General features: G+C 47.4%; 1 protein-coding gene across 1 annotated transcript in view; it reads right to left on the reverse strand.

Moving 5' to 3' along the window:
• The window catches only part of Adgra3 (adhesion G protein-coupled receptor A3), a 106073-nt gene extending 93858 nt beyond the window's left edge, over positions 1–12215 (reverse strand). The window contains exon 1 of the mRNA XM_006976096.4: positions 11765–12215. Within this exon, the coding sequence (XP_006976158.4) occupies positions 11765–11988 (224 nt within the window). The 5' untranslated portion in view covers positions 11989–12215. The remainder of the gene's footprint in view (positions 1–11764) is intronic.
• Between the last annotated feature and the right edge of the window lie 278 nt (positions 12216–12493).

Genomic DNA, 12493 nt, shown 5'->3' on the forward strand with positions numbered 1-12493 from the left:
CAAATTGAAATGCCAGGCCAACACAGGGGTCCTGTTAACTGTCTGTCTCTATGGCAAGTAAGTACTCCTGACTGAAGGAGCAGAGCAGCTCTGGACAGCAGTTTGGATGGGGTCAGTCACACATTGGAACTACACATGCCAAATGAGAATGTCTTCACATCGTGCACTGACAAGAGTTCAGACAGACAGACAGGTATGTATGTATGTATGTATATCACATTCCATGCATGTCCATGGGGAGGGAATGTGTTGAGATCTGGGAGAAAATACCCCCAGGGACCCTCCATTCCCTCCAGCCCCAGAAGGCAGCATGCTTATCCCCCTTGGAAAAACATCAGTCTGCAAGCACAATTCAACATTGTTTGTAATAGCCAGAACCTGGAAACAACCTAGATGCCCTTCAATTGAAGAATGGATAAATAAAATGTGGTACATATACACACTGGAATACTACTCAGCAGAGAAAAACAATGACATCATGAGGTTTGCAGGCAAATGGATGGATCTAGAAAAAATCATCCTGAGTGAGGTAGCCCAGACTCAGAAAGACAAACATGGTATGTACTCACTCATAGGAGGATACTAGATGTGGAACAAGGATGACTAGGCTGCTACTCACAACTCCAGGGAGGCTACATAGAGAGCAGGACCCCAAGAAAGACAAAGGGATCGCCCAATGACAGAGAAATGGATGAGATATACATGGACAACCTGGCCGTGAGTGGAGGTAATGAAGGGTAAAGGTCGAGGGAAAGAGAGCTTGGGGGAGCAGGAGATCCCAGCTGGATAAAGAACAGAGGGGGAGAACAAGGAATAAGAGACCATGGTAAATGGAGACCACATGAGAATAGGAAGAAGCAGGATGCTAGAGAGGCCCACAAAAATCCACAAGGATACCTCCACAATAGACTACTGGCAATGGTCGAGAGACAGCCAGGACTGACCTACTCTGGTGATAGGATGGCCAAACACCCTAATTGTCATGCTAGAAACCCCATCCAATGACTGAGGGAACGGGATGCAGACATCCATGGCCAGGCCCCAGGTGGAGCTCCAGGAGTCCAATTTGTGAGAAAGAGGGGGGTTTGTATGAGCAAGAATTGTTGAGACCAAGGTTGGATAAAGCACAGGGACAAATAGCCAAACCAATGGAAACACATGAACTATGAACCAATGGCTGAGGGGCCCCCAACTGGATCAGGCCCTCTGGATAAGTAAAACAGTTGATTAACTTGATCTGTTTGGGAGGCATCCAGGCAGTGGGACCGGGACCTGTCCTCAGTGCATGTGCTGGCTGTTTGGAACCTGGGGCTTATGCAGGGACACTTGGCTCAGCCTGGGAGGGGACTGAACCTGCCTGGACTGAATCTGCCAAGTTGAACTCAATCCTCAGGAGAGTCTTTGCCATAGAGGAGATGGGAATGGGGGGTGGGCTGAGGAGAAGATGGGGAGTGGGAGGGGGAATCCGTGACTGATATGTAAAAATAAATTATAAAAGAAAAAAAAAACAGGTGGGCAGGGCAGCACTTTCACATACAGAGCTAACAAGCCTATAAAGATTTTTCTCCTCTGTGAGAGGAGGCCAGCCTGGTCTATAAAGCGAGTTCCAGGACAGCCAGGGCTACAGAGAGAAACCCTGTCTCGAAAAAATACAACAACAACAACAACAACAAAAAAAAAAAGATTTGTTTTTTCTTGCTATGGTGGCATTGTCACTGGGCAAGGGCCTAAATGAGATCAATAAAAGTTCTTAACAGATGGCCTTCTTTGTATAGACTCCATAATTCTACAGACCTGCCGTGCCCTGCCCCCCATACCTGTGGCAAACACCTGGAAAAATACGACAAAAAAAATGTTGAAATATTACCAGATTTAAATTTAGGAAGGCAAAATATGGGAAGGAATACAAAGAACAGCAGATGTAAGATTTGTGTTTTATTTAAATTAAGAACCAAGAAGGCCAGTCAAGTGAACTGATAAGAGGCTCACGGCAACTGGCACATGCCTGAGAGCTGAGTTGATTTGCAGCCTGGCAAGGGAGTTCTGTGCTCTGCCATCTCCAGCCATGTCCCCAGCACACCTGCCAACTGTGAGGTCGTCAACAAGGCAAGGAGGCCTGCAGGAATGCCTCCTTCAGGCCCAGCCGAAACAGCAGGAAAGGGATGAAATAAACATCAGATGGCAAGTCACCTCCTGTTGTAGAATATTGGTTTAAGGTGTGTTACTTTTGTTTATGTTGCCTTTGTGTAACTGGGAAGCTATGTTACTGTGCTTGTGTAAAACACCTGATGGTCTAATAAAGAGCTGAAAGAGCCAATAGCAGGAGAGAGGATAGACAGGGCTGGCAGAGAGAATAAATAGGAGAAATCTGGGAGGAGGAAAAGGACATCAGGAGCCAGCCACACAGCCAGCCACAGAGTAAAAATGAAAGTAAGGTTACAGAAGAAAAGGAAAACAAAAGGCAAAAAGTAGATGGAATAATAAGTTTAAAAAAAAAAAAAAGCTGGCAAGAAACAATCCAAGCTAAGGCTAGGCATTCATAAATAAGAATTCGTCTCCTTGTGCATTTATTTGGGAGCTGGGTAGTGGGTCCCCCAAAAAAGTAAAGAGCCAAAACAACCAACAACAACCTCCATGGAAACCTCGGGTATCAATGGAGACAAATATATATAATTAGAAAGGGAAGTTGGCCAAACAAGAATGACCCTTCCATACATTAAATTATAGTTAACCAAACTGACAACTAAGTTATCTCGATTTTTTTTTCTTTTATTAGACCAATCGTTATCTTTCTTATTTCCCTTTTAGAGCCTGAGGAAAATACAAATGTAAGAGCAGACCTCAGCCCTGGACAGAACCTCCCTGCTCCTGCTAACATGAGCATCATCTCCCTACCTGTCTGCAAGCAGGAACCTGCAAGCCCATCTGAATCTGTGCCTTCCCACACATAGTGAGGACTGTCCAAAGCCCAGAACTGGTGCTTGCCATTTCTTCTTCTCCTGTGGTGTTCTTCACAGCGGGGATCCTAGTTTTTAAACTGCTGGTGCTGTGGGCTGTTCTGTATGCTGTGAAGGTGTTGCTCTGATTGGTTGATAAATAAAATACTGATTGGCCAGTAGCCAGGCAGGAAGTATAGGCGGGAGAAACAGACAAGGACTTCTGGGAAGTGGAAGTCTGAGAGAGTAGATGCCAGCCCGCCGTCCAGGGAGCAGCATGTAACGGCAGACAGCTAAAGCCACGGAACACATGGCAACATATAGATTAACAGAAATGGGCTGAGTTTAAATGTTAGAGCTAGTCAGTGGTAGGCCTGAGCTAATGGCCAAGCAGTTTTAATTAATATAAGCTTCTGAGTGATTATTTTTTAAGTGGCTACAGGGTCCACGGGGCTGAGCAGGACCAGAAAAAAACTTCAGCTACACTGCTAGGATTCATTTAGCAGCTAGCTGTTCACACTGCGGCAGCTCTTGGAAGATTCCAATGACTTGACTGTCTGCCCCTGCTCTCTGAGAAGGTTCATGCATGGAAACTGGACCTTGAGTTATGGCAGGAACCAATTTCTAGCTTTAAATCTCAGGGAAATGATTAAAGGGACCTTGAGCAGGGACCCTCTCTGTTTTGTTGCCCATCCAAAATCAAACACACAGCGGGCCCTCACACACCAGCGGGACAAATGTTGGCCGCTGTCAGGCCCTTTTAGGTTCACTCACTCATCTCAACAGCACATCTCTCACGCCATCCTGCCCTCACCAACCAACCTGACATGCAATGCGGTGTTAGATACCGTGGCTGGCTCTGCAAACTCCTCTTCTAGTCTCCCGTGAACAAGGCCCCCGCCTGCAGCTCTCTACCTGTTCCAGGAGTTGGTCTTAGCTTCATCCCTCTTTTCTGCACTTAGAACAGCCCCTCCTTGTCTCCCCCTCTCCCCCTCCCGTCCCCCGTCCCAGAGGCAGCTGCCCTCAATTTGTTTCTATGCTCCTTCTTCCCTCTTCCTTTGTTGCAGCAGAGGACAGCTGGTAGCTACAATTAACCCTTAAGGTCACCGGATCCCTTACAATGTGTTTTTAATCCCAGGTGGCATTGGCATCAATTGGAAATCTCTAATGTCTGGAGCCCCGTCCCTGAACAACTGCATCAGAACATAGGTCTGTAGTCCAGGGATGGCGATATTTAATGCTCCTGGGTGATGCAAATAAAATTTTCAACAGCACGCTCCCATCAGGCTTCAGGAAAGTGGAGACAATGGGTCCCTTCTACTCCAGGGCTGGGATACAGGCCTGGAGCATCCTTCATCACCTTACTTCTCCACCATCTGTAGGTAACATGTCCTGGCGTGAAAATCTTGGAGAGACTTCCACGAATAATGACATGATTAGGGCTGCAAATCAGAGACACTCGAAGCTGCAGATCGGCTTTGTGCCCAGGAGATGGACAAGAAAGAGAAAACAACACAGCCGTGGTCAGTGGAACAAACGAATCCATCACTGGGCCCCTTCGACAAAGTCCTGCCTAAACCTGTCTTCGAACACTGCTTTAGGAACTTTTATTCCCTCTAAGACAGCTAAAGCCCAGTGAACCATCTCGGTGTCAGCAGAATGTGAGCACGTGGGAGAGCATGGGTTAACTCACATCCTGAAGAGCTGGACTGACTCAAGGACAGGCACCATAGATATTGTACAGCTAGGAGGCAAATAAAATAAAGATACAACAGTCAAGTCCAGAGATAAGACCTGAAACTACCACAAATATGAACAGCTAGTAGTTAAGTGAAATCAAACAGTTATAGACTAAGATATTTAGTACGAAGAAAAGTAAACATTAAAAGCAAATTCTAGTCTTTGGACAGTCCTCACTGTATGTAGGAAAGCACAGGTTCAAACTTGGGCTTGCAGCATGCAGGCAGGCAAGTAGAAAATGGAGGAAGAGGCTGTGGGTGGAAGGAGAGCAGAGTCTACATCGGGCTGGGGTCTGACCTTGTACTTGAGTGCCTCAGTCTCTAAACAGGAAAAATCAGAGGACAAGAAATGCTTTGCTAAAAACAGTGCAAAAGCAAAGCCCATGTCTGCTCTGCAGACAGCACAGCACCCATGTGCTAAGAAGATGGAGAGTCTGTAGAGATGATCCCAGTATGCAGGGAGTCTCTTACCGGACAAGGAAAATTGATGAAAATTTAGTCAAAAGGAAAAACCAAACCCTGAGAGGGGGGTCTTCTTGCTTTTCAAACTGCCTTCTGCGTTACACTATATTTGAGCATGCATGCAAGATAAACCCTACAGAGAGCATCAACAGCAAACTGAGTTGCTGTGCAACAATCAACATCTTGAGCACCAAGCTTGCCTCTATAGCTTTTCAGTCTTGTAGACTGAATTAACATGCCCCTAAAACTTACAGTACTCTCTGAGTTTTTTCTATTTACAGGAAAAAAAAAATGTTAATAGAATAATGCATTTGTTGTAGACTCTGGACATGAGATTTCCAGAGTCGAGGCAGAACAGAAAACAGCATCCTGAGAAACAGCTGAATTAAAGAAACTAACCCACCACTCACGGTGCTGCAAGCCGGTCATGCTTGAAGGCAAAGCTCAGCAATATCTGCACGGAAGCGGCAGAGGCAGGAGGATTGCCAAGAGTAGAGGCCAATGAGAAAACCAAATAAATAAATAAAAAGAAGGTACCGTAGGTCACTTTCTGAGGAACTTTCAAGAGTTTGTGTTTGTGTGTTTATTGCTTCTTCTACCTCTTATTTGTTTTTGTAAGCCCATCTTTACAGGCTCCTGGGGACAGAAGCAGAGACAGCACCCGAACACACATCTCCATACTTTCCCAGGTTCCTTTGTGTGTGGACCTGGCATGCTGCCAAACCTACCAACTGCTCCCCTGTATTCCTAAGGCTGAAGGAGTCCAAGCAGGCAAGAAGCAACAGGATTTGGGGGCGGGGTTATGCAAAACCTTGACATCTATCAGAAAAACTTCAGATAGGCAAGTCAAAGGACCAAAATGCCTGTCTGTCCCTCATTCCGCCCTCATTCCGCACTGTTTCTGTAAAGTATTCATGGCAGGAATTTAGGTAGCTCTAGAAGATCAAGCAGGTCAGGAGTAACTGTGGCTGCACCTACTTACACCTTTTCTGAATCATGGGTCCCCCAGCTCTGCAGTACAGAACCAGACTAAAACAAATAAATGTTCTCACTGGCTGTAACAGTGTGAACGTCTGAATTCACATCCTCCTTTCAACCTCCACTCTTGTTGATTTTCCGCCATCCGCTCTTGAATCTGTGTTGACAATATGCTTGCCAACAAAGAATACTTGCTGTGTCTGTGAGGCCTCCTCCGAACCCTTTCCTTCAAGGTTATGGACGTGGCTATCCAGGATCAGTATGGTGGAAAGTGTGGGACAGGATGCATCTCAGTGCTCCAGGGTGGGGTGAGCCTGAATAAGGCCTTGGGAGTAGAGAGAGGGAACAGGAGGAAAAAGGAGAAAACGGTAGAGAAGACAAAAACAAAGTAACCTAAGACCAAACCAAGAGGATGGTCAGTGAGTGAAGAAGTCAGAAATTGAGGCAGACTGCGAAGGATCAGAATTTACCAGAGCACAGATTCCAAGGCAAGGGTGAAAGTCGAGTTCTACAGAAAGCTAAGTACAAGCTCTGCTCAAGAGACAAGGAGAGGTACTCTGGCTAGACAGAAACCAAAAAGTGAAAATGGACAGGACTCCCTCCTGCTGACCCCTCTGCCTTTTCGCAGGCACAGACTCCCTAGCAAAGCATCATACCTTGGAGATCAGAGCCACCAGCATTCAGCACCATAACAGCAAGAAGATACCTCTAGCAAGAAAAATTTAGCTGTGCTTAATATACAGCAACCAGGCTAGAGGTAAGATCTTGAATTCAAAGATGGCGACCTCCCCCAGTGGCTATCTGGGATCACCACGGGTCAATTAAAGGGGAGAGGGTTGTTCCCTAAAAACCGTTCCGTTTCTCTATGACTATACCTGTTGACTAGTGAGCAACCTGTAACCCGCATGGAGCTGGAGCTGCAGGCTGAATGCAACTAGAAGAAAGCAAGCCTGCTGGCCACTTTCTTCTGAATGTGTCTCATCAGAGGACAGACAGAACTGGACAGGAATCCGCCCTGCTGACTCCTCTGCAAATCCCGTAGCTTCACTTTCTCAAAGGGCTCTCCTTGCCCCTGCCAGCCCTTGCTCCTTCAACCCTCTCCCTTCACCTCTGTTCTCTGAGAACATGGCAGCAATGAATGAGGAGACCCCCGTTCCTGCAACCTAGAGTTGCCTGTCCTCCTGTTCCTTTAAGCCTGGTTACACCGTGTCTCTTATCTCCCAGGCAGGGAGGCAAAGTCCTTGCTGCCCAAAAAAGCCACACTCCACTTAGGCATAGCTCCATCTATCTCTCTTTCTACCACCGTTTCTCCTCCTGGCTACTGTCTCCAGTCCTTTTCAGTGTACTCCCATATTCCCTGGGAAACTCAAATCCTTTAAGAACACCGCACCGGCCTGCTTTCCTTCATTCCAAACTCCTGCCTCATTCATACGCTGTTTTCTATCTTTCCCAACCCCCTGCTCCCTTCAAGCCACCCAGCCTGGCATCTTTCACTTGTGTTGCATTGACCCTCCTCTTGAGGGGCTTCCAACCCTTCAGCTGTCGGAGACTAGTCCTGGTCTGTCTGTACATCGTCTCTGGGCACCTACCTCATCCTCAGGCAGCTTCTCCCACCTTGAAATATAAGCTTCTCTGGGCTCTCGTGGTCAGTTTTCTCTTTGCCCCATGAGCCTCCGTGGCTCCTCCAGGAGGGTGGTCTCCTTTACAATCTCCTCTGGTTCCAACAGCCCCTAGTTTCTGCCTGGGATTCCCTCCTCTTTCTCTTCTCTTTCCCAACTACTCCAACAAGGCAAGTACATGAAATACAGGGTGTGTGAAAGCCAGTGTCTGTAAGCTAGCTCTACACTAATGGCCCAACACATGACTTCCCTTTCAGCAGGGCTGACAACGAGTCCATCATCTTATGCCTAGTGTGTTCTCTGTTCTCCAATCTTTCCCTTCTTTGAGGCCATATTCAGGTCCTTACTTCTTCTAGGAAAGAAAAAATAATCCCCAGTGATTCCGTAACTACCCACAATTCTCCCCGTTTCAAGACTCCTAAAACATGGGAAAAGTCTGCAATGCAGGGCTTACTGTGTAATTACAGGCATTCTTTAAATGTACCTTAATGCCACCCATCCCTATCCTGTCCTTTCTCTCTAACAAAGTTTAAGTTCCAGAATACAAGAATTCTACTTCTTGGACCAAGAACTGGGCCAAACCAGAGATGTCTAAATAATTACCAGTTGACAGAAAACAAGCATGACATTTTATATACTAAAAATCCAAAATCATACACTATTTTCGTTTATTAAGCCATCTAAGAGAAAACCAGACTTCAGTGACAATTTCTAATTTATTTATTCTCCTAGAGTCACCATGAAGGCAAATGTGGAAAAAGCATGGCTAAACCTGTAAAACTTTCAAAAAGTTCTGAGAATTTTTAAAACAACCTATTTGTTGAACATTTCATAGAGAACATAGGAATGTAGTCAATAATTTGTTTTCTGAAAAACTCTTAAGTACAGGTAATTTTTTGTTCAACTTATAGGGAATATTCACAAACGAGATTTAATTCCTTACCAAAGTTCTACAAGAGAACCTGGGAACAAGTATGGTCAAGCCAAAGATTTCTGCTCAACTTCTTTTGATCAATACAGCTCTGGAAGTGAGGGCTGCTCCCTCACACAGTTGAAGGGTGTCACATCCTCCAGGTACAGGAATGTCAAGTTCCTCACCAAATAGAAACTAGCCTGTCTACGTCATCCTCACAATCCGAACCAATTAAATTTCCTCTCTGCAGCAACATGACCACTCACTGAAAACCTTTGGACACACACACTTGGGGCCTAAAACTTAAACCAGAGAGCCAGTCATCTTCAAATGTCTTCTTCTTGTAAGCATCCAGGCAACGGACATTTGCTCCTAACATTCCAGTGCCACCAACTGCACAGCATCCTGAGTACCGCCTTCTGCAAGTCTTGGCTTGGTAGAGTACGCCAACTCCCAACTCCCTCTTTGCCTCACCATGTCCACTATTTTCTTCAGTTATCTTCATTTGAGCCAGAATTGGCTCAATATCCAGACCCTGGATCACACCAAGCACCATGGCTTGTTGCCTTCCTCTGGGTCATTTTTGCTAGATGTGCATCCCAATAATAAAACATTGACTATGCTGCTCTAAGATTTATTCAGAAACTGGTCTCCAGATACCTGTGTATCCCTCAGGAAGAAAGGTTGTTAGTTTCTGCACTGATGGACCGCAAATTCAAAACACTACTGTATGAGCTAGGCCCATCACGCTCAACCACTGAACTATAAACACCCCCCCCCCTTGCTTTTCAATGCTGTAATGAGAAACATGGTGATTCCAAAAAAAAAAAAAAAAGATATTTGTCCAAGTCCTAACTAACTGCCCTTACCCTTTGCAACTTTATTTGGAAAACAGGTCTTTGCAGGTATAATGAAATAAGGGACCCTGGCGTGAGATAATCCTGAACTTGGAGTGGACCCTAAATTCAATCTATGTCTGCTCCTTTTGGGAGAGACCTAAGGCACAAAGACACAGGGAAGAGAGGCAGGTAAACTCAGGTGCAGAGGCTAGAGTTCTCTCTCCAGTCATACACTGAAGGGTATCAGATGTCCAAGGAATCAAGGAAGGAGTCTATCCTAGCATTTGTGAAGCTAACATCTTGGTTTGGGACTTTGGTCTCCTGAACTGAGGGAGAAGGAATTTATTATTTCAAGGAGCCAAGTGTGAGGCAATCTACAGCAGCTCAGACCAACAGGCAATCCAAACTTCCACACATCTTCCACCAAGGAGCCGCTCAAAACAGTGGACATTGAACTAAGAGATGGAGGCAGATGTGGGTCTCTGATGAGAAACATTGTAAGTGCAGGGCAGGAATCTTGGACCAGGACCCAGACACCAAATCACTATGGGAACTTGGATCTACCACTTACCCACAGTTCTTTTGGTACTTTGCCTAGCAAAATAAAGTAAGTAGCCTATAAGGTTTTCTAGCCTGCCTGAAATATCCTGACACACACATCATCAGCTTAACTGATCCTTAATTACTTCCTCCTAGTCACTTAGTGTTATTAATTTTATTTTCATCTAAACAGCTTTCCGACATTAAAAAAAAAAAAAGGAACAAAATGACATTTCAGAGGCCTTGCTACATACACTCATGTAAAATCTAGGGCAATTGATAATAGGCTAAAAAGTGATTTTCTACAATATCACCAATTTTTTCCAACAATTTACATGTGGTTGACCCATTTCAGAAAAACTGAACATAAACAGGAATCAAGCTGAGGGTCACTCACTGGCCCAGCATTTAAGTGGTTGCTTAAGTCACTTGTGTGACTAATTTTTACAGTCACAAGTGACTTCTCCGGGGGCCTTTCTCCACCAGACTGTAATTAAGGTACCACACTTTTCACTTCAAAGCATCTGGCCAAAAACTAAATAAACACAACTGCCACCAAAGGGCAAAGGCAACAAACGACCAGTTGTGTCAGTAAGAGTCCAACAAAACAAAAACCACTTTACCCATCTTTATAAACCTGGGTCAACAAAAAACACACGCAGTTTCTTGTGTTAAATGTCTCCTTATCGGAAAAAAAGAAAAAAGAAAAAAAAGAAAGAAAAAAGTATGAGAGAAAGAGAGAGAGAATGGGAATGAGTCATTAAAGACATTGACAATGCTACTTGTAACCCATCCCACCATACATCCTTCTGTTGAGCTGGGCTAAATTAAAAATCCTACTTTTAAGTGGTTTCATAGGTCACACATGCCTTTGCCTTTATGTGTGTATAGTGGCAGCCTTGGTTCTTTTTTACCAACCAAAACACAGAGGAACACGAAGCCCAGGGACTCATATTTCAGTCTGACAAAATATCCATTAGAAACAGTCTGACTTAAACTTTTCCAAGCCAATTCATCTTTCACAGAAAAAAAGAATCGAAACTCCCTGGGCCAACGGTTCAGTCCAATTGGCACAAAGAACTACGTTTCCAAGACGAAACTTTTTCCTTCCAGGTGGAAACCTACCGCGAAAACCCAAAGTCCCTCCAACCTCTGGAGGGCTCACTGAACAAACACAGTTTTCAATCCCAAAGTCCCTGGCTTTCCAGTGTGAGCTCACAGACTCAAAGTATGGGGCTGAACAACTTTATCTCACATTTCTCGGCCATTGGTAGCTTAACTTTAGAAGTAGTTCTGAAAGAGCACGAAAGCTAAGGCATAAAACGGCAAGGTCTCCCTATGGTTTCGGGGACCACAAAGAGTCATCCCACGCCCAAGTGTCCTGCAAGCTCAACCTCAGGTGCCCCAAGCCAGGATGAATGAGCTTTAACTGCACCGACTCAAGTGTTTATTTGCATCCTCACGTGGTGCTCCGCAGCCCGAGCCGCGCAAAAGCAAGGATGGCATGGGGCGCGCCCGGGAACCCCGAAAACTTTTCTTTGCAAACTAAGGCGCAGAGGCGGTTGGGAGGGCGATCGGCCACCCTGGTCCCCACGCTGAGCTAAAGGGCTTTCCCAGCACCACCCCCTGCCCGCCGCTGCGCGCACACAAAGGAGCATGGATACAGGGGAGACCCCCCGCGCCCATTCAGCGCACCCCACCCCCAGGAAAGGGCCACGGGGCGTCCTGGGTTACTCACAGGGTGACCGTGCGGTTGGGCAGCGTGTCCGGGGGCAGGACCTGCGCGAGCTCCAGGCTGCTGCACACCACCTTGCCCTCGGCGCCGGCCGCCCTGCCGGTACCCCGGGCCCGACCGTCATGCTTACACCCCGCGGGCAGCGCCACGGCCCCGCGCTCTCCTCCAAACAGCAGGGCGAGCAGCGCCAGCGGCAGCAGCAGCAGTGGCGGTGGCGGCGGCTCCATGCCGCTGGCCGGGGCCTGCGGGCCGAGCGGCGGCACCGGCCTTAGCGGGAGGCGGCGGGGCGAGGCCGGCCCGGCGGTGGCCCGAGCCTCCCGGCGGCCCGAGGACCGCTCCTGCTCCGCAACGACATGCTCCTTTGTCCGCGGCCGCGCTCGGCCTCCGCGGAGACGAGGGGTCAGGGCCGCCGGGTCGCAGCTCGCTGCTCGGCCCGCGGGAGCACCGCCTCCTCCCGGCCGGCTCCTCCCTGCGCGCCCGCTCCTCCCCCAGCAGCCCCGCGCGCTCCCGGGGCCGCCAGCCGACCCGATCCCGACCCGGGCACGCCCCCAGGTCCTGGCCGGAACTCCGCTACTCTTGCACGGGGCGGAAGAAAGTTCTAGACCAGTCCCAACTCCAGCCGCGGTGCGGCTCTGCTGCACGTTTCCCAGCGCCGGCGCCGCCTTTCAGACAAAGCCACCCTGAGCGCCCCGGAGAGCCCTAGCCCGAGGGGGTGAAGTTCCTTCCTCCAAC

Source organism: Peromyscus maniculatus, chromosome 10 (assembly GCF_049852395.1).
Source record: "Peromyscus maniculatus bairdii isolate BWxNUB_F1_BW_parent chromosome 10, HU_Pman_BW_mat_3.1, whole genome shotgun sequence".
Classification (NCBI taxonomy): Eukaryota; Metazoa; Chordata; class Mammalia; order Rodentia; family Cricetidae; genus Peromyscus; species Peromyscus maniculatus.